The sequence below is a fragment of the Scatophagus argus genome, chromosome 20 (assembly GCF_020382885.2).
Source record: "Scatophagus argus isolate fScaArg1 chromosome 20, fScaArg1.pri, whole genome shotgun sequence".
NCBI classification, from domain to species: Eukaryota; Metazoa; Chordata; class Actinopteri; family Scatophagidae; genus Scatophagus; species Scatophagus argus.
Window position 1 is genome coordinate 10544744 of NC_058512.1, and position 22638 is coordinate 10567381.

The 22638-nt window shown below is 40.0% G+C and overlaps 3 protein-coding genes across 11 annotated transcripts in view; 1 reads left to right on the plus strand and 2 right to left on the minus strand.

Moving 5' to 3' along the window:
- On the minus strand, positions 1–5085 carry ndufa8 (NADH:ubiquinone oxidoreductase subunit A8). Its single transcript, XM_046375399.1, has 4 exons — positions 4887–5085; positions 3853–4016; positions 1441–1606; positions 1–511 (listed from the first exon to the last, which is right to left on the minus strand). Exons 1-4 carry the CDS (start codon positions 4935–4937, stop codon positions 374–376), a joined length of 519 nt encoding a protein of 172 aa, XP_046231355.1. The 5' UTR covers positions 4938–5085; the 3' UTR covers positions 1–373.
- Positions 4439–22638, plus strand: part of morn5 (MORN repeat containing 5) — a 22084-nt gene continuing 3884 nt past the window's right edge. For 2 of the 8 annotated variants that reach the window (XM_046375390.1, XM_046375393.1), the window contains exons 1-4: positions 5222–5468; positions 5584–5731; positions 7327–7438; positions 7782–7913. In XM_046375390.1, coding sequence (XP_046231346.1) covers positions 5422–5468; positions 5584–5731; positions 7327–7438; positions 7782–7913 — 439 coding nt within the window. In that variant the 5' untranslated portion in view covers positions 5222–5421. Of the gene's footprint in view, positions 4558–5221; positions 5469–5583; positions 5732–7326; positions 7439–7781; positions 7914–9978; positions 10488–14155; positions 14792–16706; positions 16845–21605; positions 21968–22638 lie in introns of those variants that run through there. The other 6 variants (XM_046375396.1, XM_046375391.1, XM_046375395.1 and 3 more) reach the window with 6 other exon arrangements.
- lhx6a (LIM homeobox 6a) overlaps positions 17088–22638 on the minus strand; it is a 13474-nt gene continuing 7923 nt past the window's right edge. The window contains exons 5-9 of one of the 2 annotated variants that reach the window (XR_006841869.1): positions 18443–18663; positions 18038–18138; positions 17762–17857; positions 17350–17504; positions 17088–17229 (exon numbers count right to left, since the gene is read on the minus strand). Coding sequence is in view for 1 of the 2 variants with exons in the window: in XM_046375389.1 (XP_046231345.1) it covers positions 17150–17229; positions 17350–17524; positions 17762–17857; positions 18038–18138; positions 18443–18663 (673 nt within the window). In the remaining variant the exon portion in view is untranslated. Of the gene's footprint in view, positions 17230–17349; positions 17525–17761; positions 17858–18037; positions 18139–18442; positions 18664–22638 lie in introns of both variants that reach the window. The other variant, XM_046375389.1, reaches the window with a different exon arrangement.

Below are 22638 nucleotides of genomic sequence, written 5' to 3' on the forward strand. Positions count from 1 at the left end.
TATAATTTATTTCTTTATTATTTCACAACATTAATAACAGCATGTTGCATTTGTTCACTCATTACATTTACAGAAGTGGTCAGGAAAGTGGTATGGATGTTGTTGACACAATCCATCCTTCCTTCCTTCCTTTCTCAAACATTTGATGATGCTGGAGGTACAGTTGATGAAGACAGTGAGGGCATGAGCCCTGTCCAAAACCAACCCTCAGACCTTACACACATAAAAGTGCCAAAACAGGCATTCTTAATGCTGGTATCTGCGCCTGAGAGATTTAAACCTTTTTGAAGCATCCTCAATGTGTTGATGGTCACAAGTAGTCTAACTGTTTTTGGACAGAACGCATGACATTGATGGACTTTCTGGAGCTGCCTCACCAGTTCCAGAAAAATAAATTGCTGCCAGTTTTGGAAGGCTCCAGTTTGCCCTCGATGACTGGATTGGGCTCGGGGCGTGGTCTAGAATGGTAGGGGTTCTCAGGGAGGGGTCGTGAAGTCGACACTTTGGTCACCTACCAAAGAAAAAGAACATGCATGCCATGACTTGTCAGATGTATGCAGTGTAAACACATTGAAATAACATGTTCAGCTTCAGTGATGCATTGTTGTAAAGGATTTCAGTTGTCTTGAAATTGTAATTAATACAACTGACTTGAAATCTGGTAAACGCCTGTGAGACATCTAATAACTGAACAGTGAGCAGCAGTCTTTTCCCATTGTAGAGCAGGTTTTGAAACCCTGCATACTGACGCTCCTCCTACGCCTTGAACTGGTGGAACCTTGTCTATTTCCTCCTCTTGCAGCTCTTCCCTTACATCATGATTAACATCCTCTCAGTTCTTCTTTATCCAGCTCCATTGCACTTTCTGTGTGACTTCTGGGTCATGCTCTCTCCAAGACTAGATAGCCCAAATGGGTACTTTTTTTTCATTTGTTAAACAGATATGCAACCAGAGAAACGCAGTCATTGTGTGGACAGTCAACATGGACATTTTTATAGCAACTGGAAGCCAGATTTCTCTTCTTTTGATTCTTTGCTCAGGTTATTTGATTCCATGAACAACAGCTGTGCCTGGCATGTTTAAAGTGGCCAGAAAGTTGATTACAGCCATTCACAGATTCCCAGGTTTGCATAAATGTTCAATGCATACAGACACGAAATGTCCAAAAAGCTATTGTCAAGATCAAATTTTGCTCTTGTTTTGATGGCTGCTACCTAATTAGTGCTTGCAGGTGAATTATGCATACCCTTTAAAAATTGCAATTTTATGAAAAGTATAACATTAAAATACATGATTTGCCTGCTGAAAACTGTAGATAAGTGAAACTACTACGCAGACGCAATCAGAGCCTCTTGCACAGCACACAATCAGCAAGAATAGAGCCCATCAACCAAACTGCGCACACTGTGAATGCATAGTCAGTCCCTCACAAGTCTCACCTTAGACAGGTCTCCCAGTTCAGGTCTCTCCCACCCCAGTTTATCGAGGACGCAGCTGTCAAAGGCCTGCTGCTGCTTACGGCAATGGCGCAGTTCTGTCAAGTTTGAATAATCCAGACAGGTCCAGTACTCTGTAAAGGACTCGGCACAGTTTCCTTTGATTTGCCTACAAGGAACAGTACAAACAGAGATTGGAACCAGACTCAAATATGCAAGAGTATAACTAAAATAGTCCAGAAATTGTTGCTATCCATGAGCTGGAGCTGACTCAGGGAAGAGAACAAAACCAATATTTAAAAATTCTATAATAAGTAAAACAGTGTTCATCCTACGTGCCTGAACTGCTCAGATTCAAAATTCAGGCTTCAGACACGTCAAGAACCTATATCAAGCCGTGATTTCTAACCTGTCAGTTCCTACAAGCCAAAAGATTTATGATGTTTCCAGAATAAGAACTGGTCATGTGAATGAAGTTTTCCTAAAGTTGGCTGGCAGTTGCCAGTTGCCAGAAGCACACTAACATCAAACCAGGTCCAGCGTGCAATTACAACTTTTCTCAAATCTTTCCTCATTACAATAATTACAGGTATATCATTTCTCTTTCACCATAACCCTCAGTTTAACTTTGGGGTCAGAGTGTCAGTTGTTTGTTTCAGCTTCAGAATTAGAGGTCATGTGTGTGTTTTTTTGAGAACCAGAAACACAAACTGTCTGACACACACAAACACACAATAGCACCTTAGTTACTGTGTGGGCATCGGTTTATAACCAAAGCTCAGGATAAAACCTTCAGTAAACACAGACACAGCAGTTAAGAATGAAAAAGTCCAGACCACTTCCTCAAACAGCCCTCAAGAGTGCTCTTATAGACACAATAAACTCTGTACTTTACTTATTTGTGTTTTTAAAATTAAAACCCCTTTTTCTTCTGGTCATTGTTTCAAACATAACAGACAAAAATGATGGATGACATTGACAGTGTTCTCCACATCACAGTCACCACTGGTCATATTTTTTCATTTCTTTCAAGATAACCAGTATTTACTGAGAATGCAGAAAAGAAGCAGACTATTGTCCAATAGCCAAAAATCAGTTGTAAATTTTTATTAACTGCAGATTAATAAAAACATAAAGTTAGTAAGTTAAAAAGCTTTATGAAATAAAAAAAATACTGACTCTGTAAGATAACTCAACTGAACCAAAAACATAGATAGCTTTAAGCTTAGTACCCCAACAAAGTACACTTACACCATGGAAAATAACTTGAGACATCTGGCAATATTCCAGAAAAGTTTGAGTTTGTTAAAGTTTGACCATCTATCTATTGTGTGTATTTTTGCTTTATTAAAATCCAGTTTTCTCATTGCAAGAGAAATAAACTCACAAAAAGTGCAAAGAGATGACCTTCACCATTATACCCTCACACCCTAAAAGCCTGGTTCAACCCACAGCCCGACCTATTGTGCAGGTTTTTAGCACTGTGTTTATATGTTAAAATAAAACGTCTTCTACTTCAATTTACTTTTCTTTTTTCTGTGTTCACAAAAACATTTCAGCTGTCTGAAAATGAATCACTTGTCCTTCTGGCCATAAAAGATACACTTCGGAATATTAAGGATGGACCGCATGCACTACTGTCACCCAGAATTTCGTAAGAAAGAAAGAAAATCATAAGACGTAAATTTTTCAGCGCATGGACATTTATGGAGGACTAATGTGTTCTAAACATCTGCCATTTGTTTAGATAAGGATTAGCAAGTTATCTTTAACCCCACTCTTCCTTCTCTGTAAAATTTTATGGCTCACCACCCTCCAAGATGGGCACTGAGAGTTAAGCATCCACAACTCCTTTGTCTCGTACCCTCGCATCACAGTTGTTTAATTGCAAATCAATATATTTGGCCAGGGAAGACTGGCATTTTTATCACTTCTGCCAAAAGTCAACTGAATCGAAAGCTTATTGGCTGGAAAAATTACAGAATAGGAAACCAGACATCCGCACTCTGTGTAAACGTTCACTTCTGGAAGAACAATTGTCCACCAACAGTATTTGTGACCTCAGAACACAGATACTACCAACAAGTCCATGACAGGGGAAAAAAATGCAAAAACATTTGACCGCGAATCTCCACGGACCATAGTTTCACATGGACTCTTCAGCTGGCTTCAGAGTTCAACCACACCTTCAATCACTCGCTGACCACAAGCACTATTCAGTTTTGCAGATGACACCACTACAGCAGCCTTCATTTTCAAGTGTGTATAAACTGCCTACCGTAATTACTTTTTTTTCTAGTCTATTCACTGTTTCCGAGATGGCTTATTTATTAAATATTCTTGTACTGAGAAAACATTGTGTTGGCCTTCTTAGCTGACTGTTTCAGTCAATGTATACCATTGAATGTCAGTTACCTGAAGAAATTGAGTGCACACTCATTGACCTTCCTTCCTTCTTCTAGACACTTTCTGGGGTCCTTCTCCTCCCAGCGACAGAGCATAAACTCCTTGTTGGGTTTGTCACACTGGGACCCATAGTGGTGGGCAGCAGCTTTCAGCACAGCAGATGACACATTGATCTGAACAGAAACAAGGACAGTCCCAGGGAAAACAATGAGACTCTGAAAAATGTTACCAAATAACAGATATTCAGGTCCATATATTTTAGAAACCCACCAGTACAGACCAGTATTTGTATATTATCTTTTTTAACATCCACTCAATTGCTTACATGTTACTGTTTGATCTCTCTATATCTGCCCACTTCTTGTATTCCTTTTTTATGTACTTCGTTTTTTTTATTTACTTATGATTTGCTATCTTATAATTCACGTTCTGAAAGGTGCTATTATTGTTGTTATTAAACAATTTCCAAGGTCCGTGTCAATAGCACCAGTTATGCTTCAAATATAACATCAGCATGAAGTTGGTAGTGTGGAGGTAAAGGAACCGTTCATAGAGAAATCTGTATCTGCACGGATATTGTTGCTGCTGCCAGTCGACACCTGACTTCCAAGGACAAGTTCATGCACCAAATAGTACTTCAGCTGGCATACACCAGAGATTTGTTTTGGGGCAGTCACCGTAAAGCTACTGTCCTCTCTATGGTAAACCGAAGAGGTAATAGGAGCTACGAAAAGTGCAATACATCGTTAAAGACTGTTATTCTGCATCTTGTGGTTCATGTAACGCGACACACTGGTTCCAAGAATTTCATTAATATGCACGAGTAAAAAATACATAAATATATACAGAAAATCTGGCGGACCTATTATAAATACAAGCTTTTCAAACTAACTCCCATCACCGTGAAAGCTGATAACGCCAGTGACAAAAGTTCTAAACTACTGAACTGAACGGTAACGCTAATGTTAGCTAGCTACCTAGTTAGCTAGCACATTCTGTTTTACTAAGACTTCCATTCAGGCTAACCAATAACCGCGGCTCACCTCATCCACTTTCAGCTCCTGGAGTGAGGGAACATCCAGCGTTGTAGGCATGGCTGAAAGTGTTTACAATAAAACAAAGAAGAGAATCAAAAAATACCGATGACAAACATTCAAGGTCCTCGTCTGACTCCAGGACGAGCGACGAGGCCGCGGAGAAGGTCAGTTTGGTTTGCTGCTATCAGTTGCGAGTCGCGTTGAGATGACGCAACTGAGAGCCGCTACCGCATGCGCAGTGAGGGAGTTGTTTACGCGTATTCAACTTGGATGAACTGTTAATGTATGGGATGAGCTCGTTATTTTTCTGTCATGTGTCATTTTTGAACTGTTTATATTTCCTGATCCTATTAAAATGACAAAACTGTGAAAAAGAATCCACGGCTCTTCATTCTGAACAGTTTAATATATCACGATCGCCACGTTACCATGGTAACGGTAAACTTGGCTGTTGTGCAGTCTGCTCAGTCGACATAACATCACTGGTTTGTTGTTGGTTGTTTGTTTTGAGAAGAAACGCCTTCATCAAGTCTGTGTAATAATGGAGCTCATCGGAAGCAGTTACAAAGGAGATACGAGAAATGGCAGGTAAATTAATTTGTGTATCATATCCATACAGACTAATTAATAAAATACACAGTTCATTTAAGTTAGCAACCTATAAAGAGCAAAACTTGACCATTCTGTGTGATCTCTTCCTCAGGATGGATGGAAAAGGGGAATACACCTTTCCCACAGAGACCAAGTATGTGGGAGAGATGAAAGATGGGATGTTTCATGGCAAAGGAGTCCTACACTTTCCAAATGGGAGTAAATATGAGACCATCTGGGAAAACGGCAAAGCTAAACAGGTGAGGAGTATCATGTGTGCGTGTGTGTCCCTGCATGCATGTCAGAATATATGCACCTACGTGCATGACTCTGTGTGTTTCACATTGGTTATAGTTGATATTACATCTGGTCCCTTTTAGCAATCACTCACTGTTATTGTGGTAGTTATTGGGTTTCTTCCCCTTTTTCCGGCATGAAGCTACAGTCTCTCCCACTCTGATGCAGTCTTTCATGGGCTTTTGCCACAGCCGCGATCATTCTAGTTATTATCATCATTACAGTTCTGGTTCATTTGAAATGATAGCAGCTCAAAATCATGACTAACTTTGGACCAGACTGCCATCCATGCAGGACATCCTAAAAGGCTGAGATCTGCTGTGTGCGTCAATGTGAAAGAAACCTTAAAATTCTTTTGACTGAAGTGTAAATGTCGTTACAACTGCTTTATTTAAACTTTATCGAAAAGCACTAGGAAATAAAATGGACAACAATAAAAAAAACATCCAATTAACAGTAACCTTTAATTATATCTGGTGCAAGTTAACAGCACTTCTTAACGGCAGATATTTCACCTTCACTCAGCAGGGAAGGCACAGGTATAATTAATAACATTAATCAAAGCTGCGTTCCACGCTGGCTCACTGATATGGATTAATGGGTAAGAATTGTTAATGTTTTTAGTTAAACCTGTTCTTCCAAATTTTGCATGTGTTAACACACCAGTCGAAATTACAAAATCATCCCCTTAATCTGGCTCTTCTCTCCTCCTCCTCCTGCCTTCTCTTGTTTTGAATTTGTACTTGATCTCCCACCAAATATGCACCCTTCAATAAATTACGTTACAATATCTGAATTAATGCTATTTTCATGATTGCAAATGATATTGTTGACATTGAAGTGAATAGGCTGTTATGCGTCCAGATTTTGCAAAATTACTGAATAATGTATGTTTATGTTTCATTCTCAGTAAAAGTTGTATCATTCCTCTGAAAAAAACATGCACAGACACACACATATACACACAGTGTGTCAGTTCACCCAGAATACCAAGACATATTTTTCCACTTTCCTCTAGTGGGATATATCAGTGCAGACAGTTTTGGTTTTATCTGCTGAGGTTTTCAGATATCCATCTCCAAGATTTCTGCCCTAACTCAAAGACAATGGAAGGTGATTTAAATTCTTTTGTGGTGCTTAAAGTACTGAAAAGTGACATTCGAAAAACCTCAACAGCAACTTATCTTTCCAGTAACCATGTCTGGGGTACAGACATGGGATAATCCCCAGACCTTGTCCAGAACTGTTTTCACTAGAACTACTTTCTAACAAAAAATAAAAAATAAAATAAAAGCAAGGAAACCTGTCAACAGTGGGGCTGTGGTTTATCTTGAGTAGCATTATTCCTGTTAATGAGTTCTTAAAATGTCATTTTTTCACTGTATTGAGGAGCAGAATTGAAACTCTAGTGTATGGAGTTGAAGTGGGATTATCTTAAAATTGAAGCTATCTGCTTGGCCAGACATGTTTTGTTTTTCTTGGAAATTTGGGTTAGCTGACCAATTACAATGCATGACTAAATAATGAGGATGATCTCATCATTGCACTTTCTCACAAGGGATCATTTACTTTCGCTGATGGTCTGCAGTACCAAGAGACAGGCTGGGACTACTGCGATGGTTACGACAGACGCTTCTACAGTGAAAGATGCAATGGGCTCAGACCTGCAGGTTTTAATTCCTTTCTTTCTCATGTACTCGCTCGTTTGGTCAGATGACAGTGGTTTTCCTTGTATCCCACTCCCAGACAAACGCACTCAACATGTTTTAGCTTGAAAATATAATGAACTTTGCCAAGAATTATAACATTGTTAATAAATTAAGATTGGGAGCAAGTGTGAGAAATCACCCAATGCCATGAATTTGACATGTTCTACAGATCAAAAATTCACTTCTCTATGTGTACATCTCTTGTATTGTAGACTGAGTGCCTGTCCACACAAAGCTTGTTTTAGTCGTTGAAACCTAAAGGAAAATTGCCATTCAATACAGAACAACTGTTTTGTTCATGCAGGAGAATCTCAGCTAACTGATCTGCATCCGCCACGCATCGTTCCTGATGGATGTTACGATTGTGGAGATGGTTTTTATGACCCAAATACCAGAGTCATCACTTCCTACAGTGGCAGATTCCTCAGGAATGCAGGTGAGACATTGAATATCCTGTTATTTTCACTGTTGTAGCCCCGTGACACCACAGATGATTGGCCTATTGGAAGTGTGTCCTTTTACTTTGATTTATAATAATAGTCCCTTGCTACTAGATAATGGAAGCCTTCCAACCTGCACGTAATTTGTGAGCTATGTACTTAAAGTGGGCATTATTTGCTGCAGTCCATAATCCAGATATGATGCAGTGATAACTGACATTTTCCCAGTATCTTTTTTATAATCAAAATCTTTCCTCTTTTTCATTCTGCTTATTTCACTCTCATTTTCCACTAATTTGATGCCAAATTGGCTCCATGTGAGTGTTGAATAATATCCAGGCATCTTTGTGCCTGTTGTGCCAAGAAAAATTAGAAAGATTAAAGTCAAGAGCAAACAGAAATTTCCATTTCAAATCAAGTATTCAAAGTTTCATGTCCGATGAAGCACCTTGTCAGTGATAGATTGTTGTATGTTAAATGTATTTATATATTTACTTAGTAATAATACACTGCTTGTTTGCATAATCGATCAAAAATGATGACTGATTTAACCTATGTTTCCAGCTCTTTGATATAGCTGAATTATTTATGGAAAGAAAAACCCACTCAGGCCCATACCTCAATTAGATTCAGAAGAAGAAAGAAACATACAATGAGCCAATTTAGCACTGATTGAGTCTTTGTTGCTTCCTCGTTATAAAAGACAGTAGTTCTGTGTACAACCATGTCTACTTTTCAGCAACATTTCTGAGAACAGGCCACAGAAAAAATCTTACTGAAAATACTTGCATTGACGCTGCCCATTTTCTGATACTGCATCTCTGAAAGCGTACAGTGCAGGCATATGGGAAGGATTTGATAACATGAACCTATGGAGCGATGTTAAATGGATTATCCCTGGATTCGCCGATGGAAGATTATTGTAACAAGTCATCTGATAAGCATGCTTCTATAGGCTTTTGCAAAAGGATTTTTTTCCTTTTAGATATTTGTCAAAAGTGGAAAATTCAAGACACATTTTTCCACTGAACAAGTGCCCAGTTTTCTAACTGCTGATTTGAACTGAATGCGGTCTGTCAGGTATCCAGACAGGAATTCACAAATTCTGATCTCTGAGCTCGTCATGTCTCTCATGATTTTACATCACTAGACAATGTTGTGAATTAGGCAGCGGATTATGAATGTAGCTATTAAATATATAGCTTTTAGCTTCCTAAGGTTTAGTTGCATCAAAAGGGTTTGACCATTTGTGTTGGGCCTTTGCCGTACAGTACCTGAACACACCTTTAATCATACATACTGTACATGAATGCAGGACTCTTGGAACTGTGCAGAATTTGTTTTCATTTTGTATGTGAATTTATTTAAATTCAGACAAGTGTTTAGCTATAATCCCTGGCAGAAACTAAAGTATGACTCACAAGTTCCCCTTGGTAGAAATGTATTTTGGGGCAGATCATTTATATTCAGATGAGCCACTTGCAACATAATACAGATTAGTTCCACGAGCACACACATCTCATTTACATATATGTAGAGACAGAGGGAAACAGGAGAGGATCCACGCCCTCACCAGATGTCAGCGTGTATAAAAGGACAAAAAAATGTTTTCTTTTTTTTCTGTGATGTAGCCTGTTCATCATCATCATACCTCTGATACTGATCAGTGGAGTGGTAGTGGGAGAGAGAGAGAGAGAGAGAGAGAGAGAGAGAGGAAGAGAGAGGAAGAGAGAATGAGAAGGAAAGATTTTTTTCGGAGATGAAACCGAAGACCTGAATTCTTCCAACATTACTCTGATTCGTTGCTTTGATTTTAGTAAGCACAGACTCAGACAGGAACTACTTACTACTTGGAGGGATGTGTTTGTGTGTATGTGGCTTGTACTATATATCACATGTGCTACTTGGCCCATGTATGCTCCTCCTCTCGTCTTGGTATACAATTCTTGAGAAGAATGCTCCTGTATCCTGTATGGATTTATTTTCCAAAGCGGGAGGTGAAGGCACATTTGTCAGAGTGGGTGTGAAGACAGTATTTATTGCCTCATGGCTTCCGTCCAGGATGAGGACTGCAAGGATGATGGGACGCAGGGAAGACCCACCCTCCCAGAGGGGACATTTGGAGTTCCCAGTGTAGCTGTTACAACTGCTGGATGCAGGATAAGGAAGAACTGAAGACAAAGCTTCATATCTACAAAAGTTGCAAAAATAATGTGTATGGAAATGGTTAAAAATGCAGATGATTAATCCTATTGAGCTGCATGTCGTTGCTAGGAAATATGAGGCTAAACTTGACTTTCTCACCAAAACTGACCTGCTGTGAAGTCCTGCCCGCCTTAGTTACTGCTGCTAACTTAGACAAACAGTCCTTACTGGCATAGTGCCAACTTAGCTAAACAATAGGGTCTGTTGCTAATATTCCCCAAGAGGTTAAACACTATTTTTGGAGTTTAACCGATTTCTTGTCTTCAAGGAGCTTCCAATATTCCTGCTTCATGTATGAAGGGATATATTGGTGCACCTTGTAGAAGTGTAGGGTGATAGAGAAAATGGAAGGTGGTGAGAGTATGTGTCAGTATCCTCAGGCAAAAACACTGACTTTACATCAGCTTGAATAAAAGCATTTCCCAAATAGATGTAATGCAAACAATTCTAACAATAATATGATGGCTGACCCTCTTTATGACCTGCAGATGAGTCTATTAAAGTGCATGAATTTCTGCAGAAATAATTCCGACCCTGAATGGTCCACTTGCAATTCCTGCAAAAGGACATCACAAATGTCACTTTATTCAGTGATTTTGGACAGGGACCAGGGAATATTTTTACATGGATTAAAGTTGTTTTTCACCAAAAGGAGCAGTCTTTTTAACAGATAGGTGACGGTAAATTCCTTCCTCTCCTGACACATGAGCCACTGGGCTCAAACTGGTCGTTGCTTCCTGCCTTCTTCTGCAGGAGAAAATAGTTGCAAGAATTTCTCCTAAATCATTCATTTGAATGTATTTTTTTAAGGAAGGCAGGGCGACTCACTTAGTAGATTTTATGAACCATCTTTTGGGGAGCAGTCAGGCGAAGAGTAAGACAGATCATCTGGATACAAAAGCTCCTGTAATATATGGTGTATGCTCTACAGTATAGAGTATGTGTGTGACTGTGAATGAGTGATTACAGGTTACGAAAGATGCACATTCAGGGATCACAGACTTTGTTTCTGGCTCTTCTTTCACCGGCATCCAAGGTCTGCTTTACTACTGCAGCAATTAGTCATTAGGTGTTACACTCCAGTTCCTCATCTGCTTCAACTCATCTCTCACTAGCTGGGTAAACCACAGAATCTGAAAAGAAGAACAGGACATGTCAGCGCACTCTGCAGTGCTTGTTAAGGAGCACAGTAGTTTCCATGAGCTTGCAAACTAATCCATAATTGTCTTCTCAAAACATTGCTCGTTAAATGGCCAATGTTCAATAACTGATTGTAATACAATCATTGATTTGTTTCTAATTTGCATTCTTACTGTGACCTGAAATCATTAGAACAAGCATGTGCTACCACATCCTGTCGTCTCACTGTGTCATAGTTAACTAGCCCAGCTTAATTAAAGCCAACAGACTGCAACACAATCATATGAGTACCATTCAGTTCGAAAGACAAATCACATAATCAACAAACAACTCTAAAAAGACTATTTTTATCTGCTTTCCTCCAAACTTTCAGACACATAATTGGACTTAATTTGTCATTGCTGATGAAGATTGTTGCTTCAATTTGAAGGTACAATGTAAAACATTTGCATTACTCAGTAAATCTGTAATTAAAAAAGAATACACAAAGGCCCCATCTGCTCAATCAAATCTCTACCGCCGACTGATTGAGCATGTTCGATTATACACACACACACACACACACACACACAGTTGCTTATGTATATTCTCTCTTAGCAACAGACAGCAACACTCGGCAGCGGTGCAGAAGGCGGCAGCAGTTCCAGCAGGGGCCATGTGTTGCTATATTGTTTGTAGCACTTTCCTGTTTCTGGAATAGCTGCTTCCCTTTGAAACTCCGCACAGAAAGAGTTCCACACCGAAAACATTCCACTGCCAAGGAAAACACCTCTGGTGACCAAACCGCAGCCCCTCCCTTTGTCCCGGTCCAGCCGAGGTGTTTCACAGACAGATAAAATCAGCTGGGGCCCTGGGGAGTGGAACATATCCTCACACTGCCTTTCCTGAAACTCTCTTTTTTTTCACACATCTTTGAGACAAAAATTGACCATAAAACAGGATTCACATGTTAATCCTGCGAGCCGTGACAGATGGATTAATAATTTTACAGATCTGTATCTGTCTCTAAAAGCTAGAAACCGGAAAACCGCCGCAGTTTTCTGTGATGTCACCGAGACACACATCCAAGGGGCTGCTCTGTTTGCAGTGAATTGGAGACAGATGACTTATGCATGTATGTTTGAATGTTTATTTGAGCTTTCACATTTAGGTAAGTTTGATTTCACTGTGGTACCTAAACTTGGAAACCACAGAATATTAGCACATATGACCCTGAATGAGTCCAGCTCCTCGCCACTGTCAGTGGACCAGAGTTCAGAGTTTGTCTCTTGATGACTTGATGAGTCATAGCACTGTGAAAACTACAGTCTTTCTAGTTTACCATCACATGCAACAAAATCATCTGTTATGCAAATCACTATGGTACAAGCAGAAGGAGACAGATTTTTGCTTTGGCTAATTAAGCCAGCGTGTCTGTCTTTGTGTGTATGTGTGTGTGGGTTAATTCACAGCCATTAGACTGGAAGGAAACACTTTTCCCTCTTAGTGTATTTTAAGGATTAAGATAAACAGACTTTAACAAGTTGCCATTATCGCTTCCACGCACTCTTTCTGCTGTGTACATTGCAAAACGGCCTCCAAGCAGGTTCACACAGTCGAGATGTTGTCAACCAAACAGTGTGTGTGGGGTACCGCACTTAAGACTGAGACTGAAGATTACAGTTATGATACAGGCCTACACATTTGACAGTATTACTTTATTTGAACCATTTTAACCAGACACACAGGCTAATATTTGTTTGATTTGTTTTTATTTGTCAAACTGGAATATCCCAGTCCACTAAAATGATTAAAAGATTCCTTAGGCAGGTCTATAGGTTAAATATATTGACTTAGAAAAACTGGTACACGTCCTTCTGTCCTGAGATTGCAGGAAATTGCCAGCCACCTGGACCAATTACATGTGACTTAAATCCTGAGATAAACGCTGCTATACAATCTCAAGAGGGCAGAGTTTGCAGCAAATATGAAAATGTCTCAATCTGATTATCTTTAAGGCAGCTTGTGGTTTGCAGCTAATTGAGGTCAGTCTGAACGTGACGACGCAGCGACGTATAGGCTTCAATAATTACCGTCTCCACTCACCAATGCGTCACAAAAGACTGCTGTAAGTGTTTGCGTGGCAGCTGGTCGCGTGTCCGGTATGTTCAATTGACCTCCCGATCAAAACAGGTAGAAATGAGAGACAGACAGAGAGAAAGAGAGGAGGAGGAGGAAGAGGAGGGTGTTTTATACTTGAAGTGGCTGTTAGTGTTGACGCCCATCGCTGGCAATTACACACAATCAGTCCGCGAGCTGCAGAGCTGCTCCTCTTGTACAATGGAGTCCCGCGCGCTGTGGAACCTGCGGGTGAGGCCCGCGAGCTGCTCAAGTGCGTGCAGCTGCGGGCGCTCCAGGGAAAGCTCACTTCCCCTGCAATTAGCTACTCATTTCAGTTTTAACAATGAAAAACTGGTTTATTATCAGCTCCTCTGGCAGTCGTTTCGGTTTAAAAAAAAATTGGCGTCCATTTTTGGGGGTTATTATTTATTGGTGTCTGAAGTGGCTCTGAGAAGTTATTTTCTCCTAATTGTCAGGCTTATCTTGATTTGACAAATTTACCCCAGACTTGAATGGCACTTCACTACACAAAATGGCCTCACACACAAAATGACCTGTGCTTTAATTATGCAGGCTACTTGTTATTAGAGATTTGATTTGAACGCTTTAAGTGAATTCAGCAAAATGAATCCAACTCCTTGCTTTGCACCCTTTAATCTTTTTTTTTCTTTTGTTGTCTTATACAATCATAGGTTAACTGTGTAGAAAAACACTTTCCTTTTACTCCAGACATTGTTTCCAATAGCATTAACAATAAAAGTTTCAGTAATTTCAAATGAAAATTTTCCAACAGATGAATCCGAACATGAGTGGATTGTGCGGACTTGTCGAAGAGCTTGGGATGAGGTTGGTGGCCTTGATCCTGAAAAGTCAGTTACAGCCACACCTGAAGAGATCGCCAATAACAACTGAGAAACTCCTGTTTAAACTCCTGTTTTTAGCATTTTATTTGCAAGTCTAAATTATTTTTTAGAAAGTATGGTAAATGTTCTATTTGTTGTGCTCTCTTTTTAAATCATTTTATGTCACAGTTCATTTCCTTAAAAAAACTCCTCATACATATTGTAGTAGGTGGAACGACTGTTTTTCAGTGCATTCGTCATCATTTCCATATTGTCTCTGTGTGTGTGTGTTTTACAGAGGTTTTAAAAGAGAAAAAGAGAGAAAATTCACAAGCAGTCAAATGTGTGTCCAGTCTTTCATTCAGATAGATTGATTAAATAAACAGTGATAATGTGTTGTTACACTCAGCTATTTGAAGTCCATCTGATGTCACTGGCATGTCTACCAATCAGAAGTATTTGATCTACCACTGAATATCATTTTCCATATGGGTGAAAACTCTAATACAGATTGTCCATTTAAAAAAAGACTTGTGGCTTTTGTCTTAACTTCATTAAATAAAACAGAATTTACCTGAAACAAAAAATGCCTTTCATGAATTTCATTTTGTTGAACTTAAATGCACAGTTTCTGTCTCACGTGCAGATAAATCCTGACATTGTGTCTTCCTGCTTACAAAAATATGGATTATATTAAGTAATTAAGTAATATATATTTACGTTCCAATGAAAACTTAAATAATCAGATTCATTTTTAAAGACAGAGTACATGAGATTGGCAGGATATGCTCCACGCATGGTCTCCAAGACAAAATATTCTAAATTACACTTATTATGTGCAGGTAACATTAACAGGACACACATTAACAGTTTAACATATAATCACCATAAACTGCGTTTAGCAGATGATATGGGGCATCATAGCTCCACAGTTACCTAAACAATTTCACTAGTTGAGAGTTGAAATCAGTGCATTAAAATGATAAGACATCATGTCTTTTAAAGGCATCAGTCCTTTGCACAGTCTTTCCCATGATTCACCTATTCTGCTTGCTTAATGGCAAATACACACTCACACATCACACATTAGGATACACACAGAAAACTAAGAGCAAAATGCACCCATAACCAAAGAGCTAAACTTGAAGCAAACCACAAGAGACAATGACAGTAAAACATGATGCAATGATTAAGAGGAACACATAGAAGATACAGTTACTTCATATTTATTTATTTATACGTTTGTCCAATTATGCCCAGTTTTCTTTGCTTTGTGCCTCACATGTTGTTTGGGAAAATAAAAGTGAATTATTGCTTAATTAATTTATCCTCAAAAATGATCCAAAACCACAAAAATATCACATTCTTTTTTTTTATTGCATTTTAGTACACAAAACATTTATGATGCACAGTCTGTCAAATAATCTTTTTTGTTTCATTTCTTGTTTTTTTTTTTAACAAAACAAAACAATTTCAGAAGGGGAAAAAAAGTGCTTTACAGGGATTAACCATCTCAATAAATACAAGGACATTGAGGTCTTGCTGGATCCTGTTCTTCACACAATGGCCATGGCACGAAAATACAGATGCACACTCTCTACCCCTGCCAATACACACACACAAACACACACACGCACACACACACACACACAGAAAAACACACACACATGTACAACCCCGGTCTGTTTCATATTGTACCAATACACCAACACTCCTTTTCCCTCCTTGTGCGAAAGACACACACATAGAGGCTGAACAAGCAACCTTAGATATTATAAATTAGTGACAATACATTTGTTTGGAAATATGAAAATATGTCACGTGTCAAATTGTGTATGAATATGTTCGACAGGTATGCTCATCCCTGACTTCCCTCTGTTTCTCTGTCAGTTTAAAGAAATGTGGCAGCTTATGTCTGTTAGCTCCTGCATCTAATGTTACAGCCATAATTTAATAATACACAAACCCAGACATTGTGCTTTATGGTTTTCCTTCATGATAAACAGTCAACATGCTGTCTATGGACATATTTGATTTTCCACCAATGCAAGATTTAAAATTTGTTCTACACATTAACATTGAAAAAACATCCAAATCTTTGTTTCATGGTGAATGACAAGTTGGAATTTAAACTGGCAGATTCACTACTGTAAACAACTACAGGTTCTGATAATATTGGAAAAGATAAGGCACACAGTGTTTTTATTCTTTAACAAAAAAAAAAAATCTAATCCTGCACCTCACTTCAGTGGAAAATTGATCAGCAAACTTAAATGGGGAAGTTTCTGCTTTACTGTTTTAGATGTCATAAAGTCACAATGTCTTTCCTAAAGAAATATTTCAACAGTCAAGATGTGTCATTTACATGCAGGTTTCCTTCATGGTTGCTTCTAGAGAAAAGAGGGAGGTGTCTTACCTCTAATGTGGTCTACTGCGTGTGCCCGGCCCATGGGCCACAATGCCAGTTCCCCCTTAAATTTTTCCCTCTTTCTTTATCTTCAGGGCTCTGACAGCACTCGGGAGGCTTCAGTCCTGCTTCCTCGGTCAGTCTGATCCCGTTTAGAACTTCCTCCACCTTCAAGTCAGAGGGTGGATGAGTAGAGTGGAGGATGCTGTACATGTGAAGCAAAATGGGTCCTTCAGGCGGTGTAAAATACAGTCAGCGAGTTCCTGCTAATGATAAATACTTCATTTTTGACAGAGTGGCTGCAAGTGGGATATTCCTGTCCTCAGAGGAAAAAAAAAACATAAGGATGTGTCTTTGTTTTCCTTCTTCCTTCCATTTCTTTCTCTGTTTCCGAGTGGGTGGGGCTCCTGTAAGATGTGTCCTTTCTCCAAGCTGACTCCTCTGTGACTTCCGGGTCAGGTCTGCAGACGTCAGTGATGGGAGGCTGGGGGTTAGGGTCCGGAGGTTCAGGAGTCATAAGGGTCATAGTGGTGGAGGGCTAGCGGCTGAGGGGGAGCTGGGGCAGCGACATGGCCTGGTGAGGAAGGCTCTGAGAGGTCAGCACAGAGAAGGGATGACCTGGATAGCACACAAACATTTTAAATAGTAAATAAAGAATAATTGGCTTCAGAAAAAGGAAGTACCATGAAGAAACAGAAAGGTTGCACGCCTGTTTACAGCACAAAAATAACAACTCACTGTCGATATAACCATGAAGGGCCACCATGCGCGCCCGCTCAGGACTACCAAAGGGCGAGTAATGCAGCTCATCAGGCAGGGACGAGGGTATTCTGGACTGGGGGTGACCTTGGGGAGCCCCACTGTGCTGGGGCGTGTGCTTTTTGTGTCTTGCTCTGCAGTTTTGAAACCACACCTATGAAGATGCAATGTAACCAGACATCATACAGCTATATTCTTACAAGACAATATATTGATTTATTTCAGAGGTATGTTTGTATAAATCACAAATAACAGACAAAAGTGTTAGCATGTATTTTTGGTAATATGAGTATGTCTATCAGAATATCTTAGATTATTTCAATACATACAGATCCAACCATAATATAAGCAGATTGATTAGTAGTGTAGGAGTCTAGATGTCTGTACTGACCTGTATAACTCTCCTGCTGAGGCCTGTCATGTCGGCTAGTTTCTGTAGCGTCTGGGCATCTGGATTGTTGTCCTGGGCGAACTGAGCTTGCATGATCTGCATAATGAGACAAAACATTAGCATGAAATCAGATGTTGCTGAAATTAGTTTTTTTTACAAAGATTATAAAACACTGGATTTAGGGTTCAAGCATGGTGAGATGGCTGTTTATTTGCAACACTAAGCTGCAAATTAGAAACACACTGGTCTCTCAGCTGAGATCGGTGCGTGTCTGACCTGTAGCTGCTCCGCAGTGAAGGACGTTCGTGCCCTTTTGGCTGGTTTGGGTTGACTGTCTTGTTCTGTTGGAACTGCTCCTTCTAATGTGATACCGTTGCCTGAGAAACACGACAGCAGACGTGTGAGCTGACAGACAAATGTGTTGGATATAACAGTTTAAAATGACCAAGATAGTCCTAGAAGTGGACCAGAAATATTAAATCACCAATAATCTAAAATTATTGAAGTGATATAAAAAATACTTAGTTGTACAAAGATAAATTATGCAGATATTATTTTTGGAGGTGTAGTATTAAAAAATACATTCAGACATACAAATTCAGATCTCTATTTTAGTGGGACTCAAACATCTGGACAGCCACAGAGAACCACTGCAGTAAATTTGCCAGAACCACCACTCACCACTCTCAGCAGCTCGTTTGAGGTTCTCCACCATGGTGTCGTAGTGGATCCGACACAGGACCTTCTCCTCCACCAAGCCAAATTCTTCTCCCGTGGACAACTGCCTCTTACAAGAGTAGCACGCGAAACATGCCAAGTGGTATGCGTTTCCCCTTGCACGCCGAACCCAGTCGCTGGCGTATATCTGCCGCCCACAGCGGGCACACTTAGTACCAAACCTACTGTGAGGGAGAGAAGAGGAGACAAGAAGCAGAGGAGGAGGAGGAGAAGCAGGAGAGAGAAACGGAGTGAGGAATTAGTGAAAAGTAGGTGGCTGAAAAGCAACATTTGGGAAGAGAAAATCGCATTTTAAGTTGTATCTCAAGGCCATGTCCAGATAGTACGCTCATATAAGTAAACATGCAGATGTCCTCTCCTATGAGAGTATTTTGAGAGAGAAGTGAAGTTGAAATTAAGTGTTTTTAAGCCTCAAGTTTGGGCAGAACTCAAAGGGTTTAAGGAAAAAAACTTTGGAGGGGGATATGGCCTTCAGAAAAAAGTCCTGACTATGGCTGCAAGCTGAGCCTTGAATGCAAACAAACCAACACCTGCAATTTCCTGGCTGATGCATGAAGGCCCTGACATGTACACACATCTGCACACACAAACACAGGCACACACACACACACACACACACACACACCAGGAAACACAGCGACACACATGTAAATCGGGGTGGTTTTACACACGGTGGAAGATGAAGAAAGACTTGGATGACATCACTCGAGATCACCACGCTGTAACTGATAGCAACAGTGAGGTCAGGCTGCATATAAACCTAAACCACCTGACTTACTGTTCTGAATGCGTGGGTGGTGTTGGAGGGGCTGGGGGGCACAGAGGCACACGATGAAAGATAAATGGACCAAAAGTTATGGAAAGAAAGAGGCGAGAGTCGGCAAATGCTTTAAGACCATTCCTCATGAGCTCCGAACAAGATATTTATGTCTGAAATAAACAGGTTCTCATCATTTGAAATATTTGAATGTGATTAAGGACAGAATGAGGCAAACACAAGTGTGAAATAGAATAAGCAGAGACAAGCATAGATAGTTTATATAGATTTACATTCATTATTTTTCAAATATAAGTATGTGAGGTGCATGAAAACTTTTCATACAACATTTTTTACAAGGATAAGGTGGCTGGTTAGACGGTGTTATTCCATATTTTCCTTACTGTCATTTAATCCCATGAAAAGACCAAAACCAATACTGCATAAGTCCTTCTCTGCTTATTTTTTTGTTTTCCCACACTCTGCCTATGGTACGCAGCCCCAGTGCTGTTTAATCATACTGAACATGTGAATCTTTTAAAATGAGTCACAGCTATAGCTTCGCTGGCCACTGAGGACTCTAAGTTTCCACAAAGATTTTTCATGCAAGAGTGAACAATGCATTTCCCCGGGGACTATTTTCAGCTGCGGATTAATACACATTTGGTGTTTCAGTGAGTGTCTACAGCAGCAATATGGCGTAGAACTGAGCCAAAATAAGCTACAGCACTCACTGTCATAACAAAATGTCACCTAGTACAAAAGTGTGTCTCATTTATGTGTTTTTATATAAACAAGGGCAGAGGGTAACAAGCTCAATCGGGCTTTGGCTACACAGATGACTCTTGCATTTTTTTGGGATTTATTGAAAATATAAAAAATATAGAATATCACCAGCATTATCCTTTTAACTGAGCAGTTGGTTCATTATCCAAAATTTAGAAATCTTCATCTTGAAATAAATAAAGTATTATACAATTGTCCTGTTTTACATGAGAATCATTTGAATGTGTGAATGAGTGAATCTGGGAGCAGGAAGAATGCTGGCAAAATGTAGAGCCTGGCTTAAGCTCATTTTAACATTTCCACATTCACGGGATTGTTCTGTAAAACATGCATTGACCCGTATATTACAAACTAATGGCCGACTCAACATTTTTGTAGCTACTTGTTCTTACTCTGTCTTATTTTAGCAACAGAGATAAAGGGAAAACTGTACAAGCAAAGTATCATCAGCATGTGCCAAATTCAAAGATGCAGTCAATAATCACAAGGTAGGAAGGCTGCAAGAACTGGTAAGAGCAGGATGAAAAGAGCAGACGCAGAGAAAGGAAGTAAGTGGCTGAGGGAAATAGCAAAGTAGCACAGAGTGTCGATGGCAGGGAAGAGAGAGCAGGGGGACGGAGAGCACAAGGGTTGCCAAGTGAGTGGGTTTGGCAGCGCATCAGTGCACTCAAGTCCACTCTATCTGGGATGAAAGCATACTATAGCTCTGACATCCCATAAACTCATAGCTCTCCTCATGTACATGAAGCTTGTTGACCACGAGTCTCCGTTTCCTGCATGATAGAGAACATTTATGTCATCGTTATAGGCCTACCATTTGAGAATCTGCTTCTTATCTGTCTCATTCTGCATCTGACTGTCCACCTTCCTAGTTTCTGTATTAGCACTGTCAAGTAGTCCATGCAGTGTACCATTAACACAACAACGCCCAAAGGAAAAACAGAGCATCCATTTACCATCCATTTACTAGGTCTAGCATTCCTCATGACAAACAAATTTAGTTCAGCATCACAGCAGTGAAACCACAAGGGGAAAAGTCTTTGTGACCTTGAAATAAAATTAGCTGGCATGGCACTTACAGAGGGCTTAAGTTGTCACAGATATGTGCAACTTAACCAAAAAACCTCTTAAAACCCAATAAAGCCATTCTGGAGACAAATCGACTCCAGGGCTTTCTGTACTGTATGTACAGTATCATTTTGGATTGTTATGGAGAATTCCAGGCTGTTTCTACAGTAAAGAGGAAAACATTGTGGAACATTGCAACTAATATAGCATGACAGCTTGTCAGTTTCATGTTCTGAGACAAAACCCAGAAAAGCATCCCTCCCTCCTTTTCCTCCTCCCACATCCTCATCTGCTCGGACCCCTCCGTCCTTCTACTCTTGTCTTTTTTATTTTTATTTAATATCTCGTTTTGTCTTTGTACCAAAAATCTGGTGTTTATTCTGGAGCCATGCCAATCCTCACAGCTCCCTATATCACTCACAAGAGGGGAAAATCCTACACCTCTCCTATTTGCTCCCCATCTTTTCATCTAATCTCAACTTTTTTTTTTTACAGTAATTCACCTGCTGCTGAAAGAAGGTCTTGAGGAGGTGCACATTTTTTGGATTATTTCTGATGCGCTATGAGAGTACTCTAATCTCTATTAGAGTTTTTCCTTAGAGATTTGTTGCTTGACTGTACGGCTTTAAGACATGAGACTCGTGTTTGGCCTGTGAATGAAAATCTGAGATGGGATAAATTACTTTACAACTTCTTTTAGCAGATTTTACATATCATCAGGCTTTAACATATTAACCCAGCACAAAAGAAAGCTTGACATTTGTATTCGCTGTTTTTTTTGAGGCTGCAGTTTTTTTTTTGCTTTGCAGAATGAATAGTCTATTTCATTGCTTAGCAGCATTTATTTAAATGTGTAGCATTGTGTGACAGATGTCTTATTATGATTTTAATTCATTCAGTTCTCCATAAAACTCAAATCACTCTGTACCGCTTACTCGTCTTTGTTGCTATGGAGACCTAATCAGCTAACCAGAGGTGGGCTGATGAAATAATTGTTATTAGAATACACACACGCACACAGAGTCACGCCCATAAAGAGACACATACACAAGCACACGTGCACAGATCTCACCCACAAAGTAAGCCACATGCATGGGCTCTGGTTACACCGTCAGTATCCCAGGGTGCCCCTGATTAGTGCAGCAACTTCCTGTGTGGCCTGCAGCTCATGGACAAGGATGATGTTTCTACAGAACGAGGTGAGGGAGGGGCGCAGGGAGGCGAGGGGGGTCAGCGGAGGAGGCTGATAAAGAAATGGTTTGCGTGTGTGTGTGTGTGTGTATGTGTGTGAGAGTGTGTGTGTGTGTGTGTGAACAAACCCCTGAGGCCTGACATGGGTTTGAGAGGCACCGCATGGACTCTGTCCTGCGCCCCCTATGCTGACATACACACACACATACACACACATACACACACACGCACACACACATATGGAGGGAAACCCACTCTGATTTCCTGCTATTACGCCCCATTAAAGCAGCTGTCAGTCCAAAGCCAGATGAGAGGCTGACACAGATGAGGAAATATC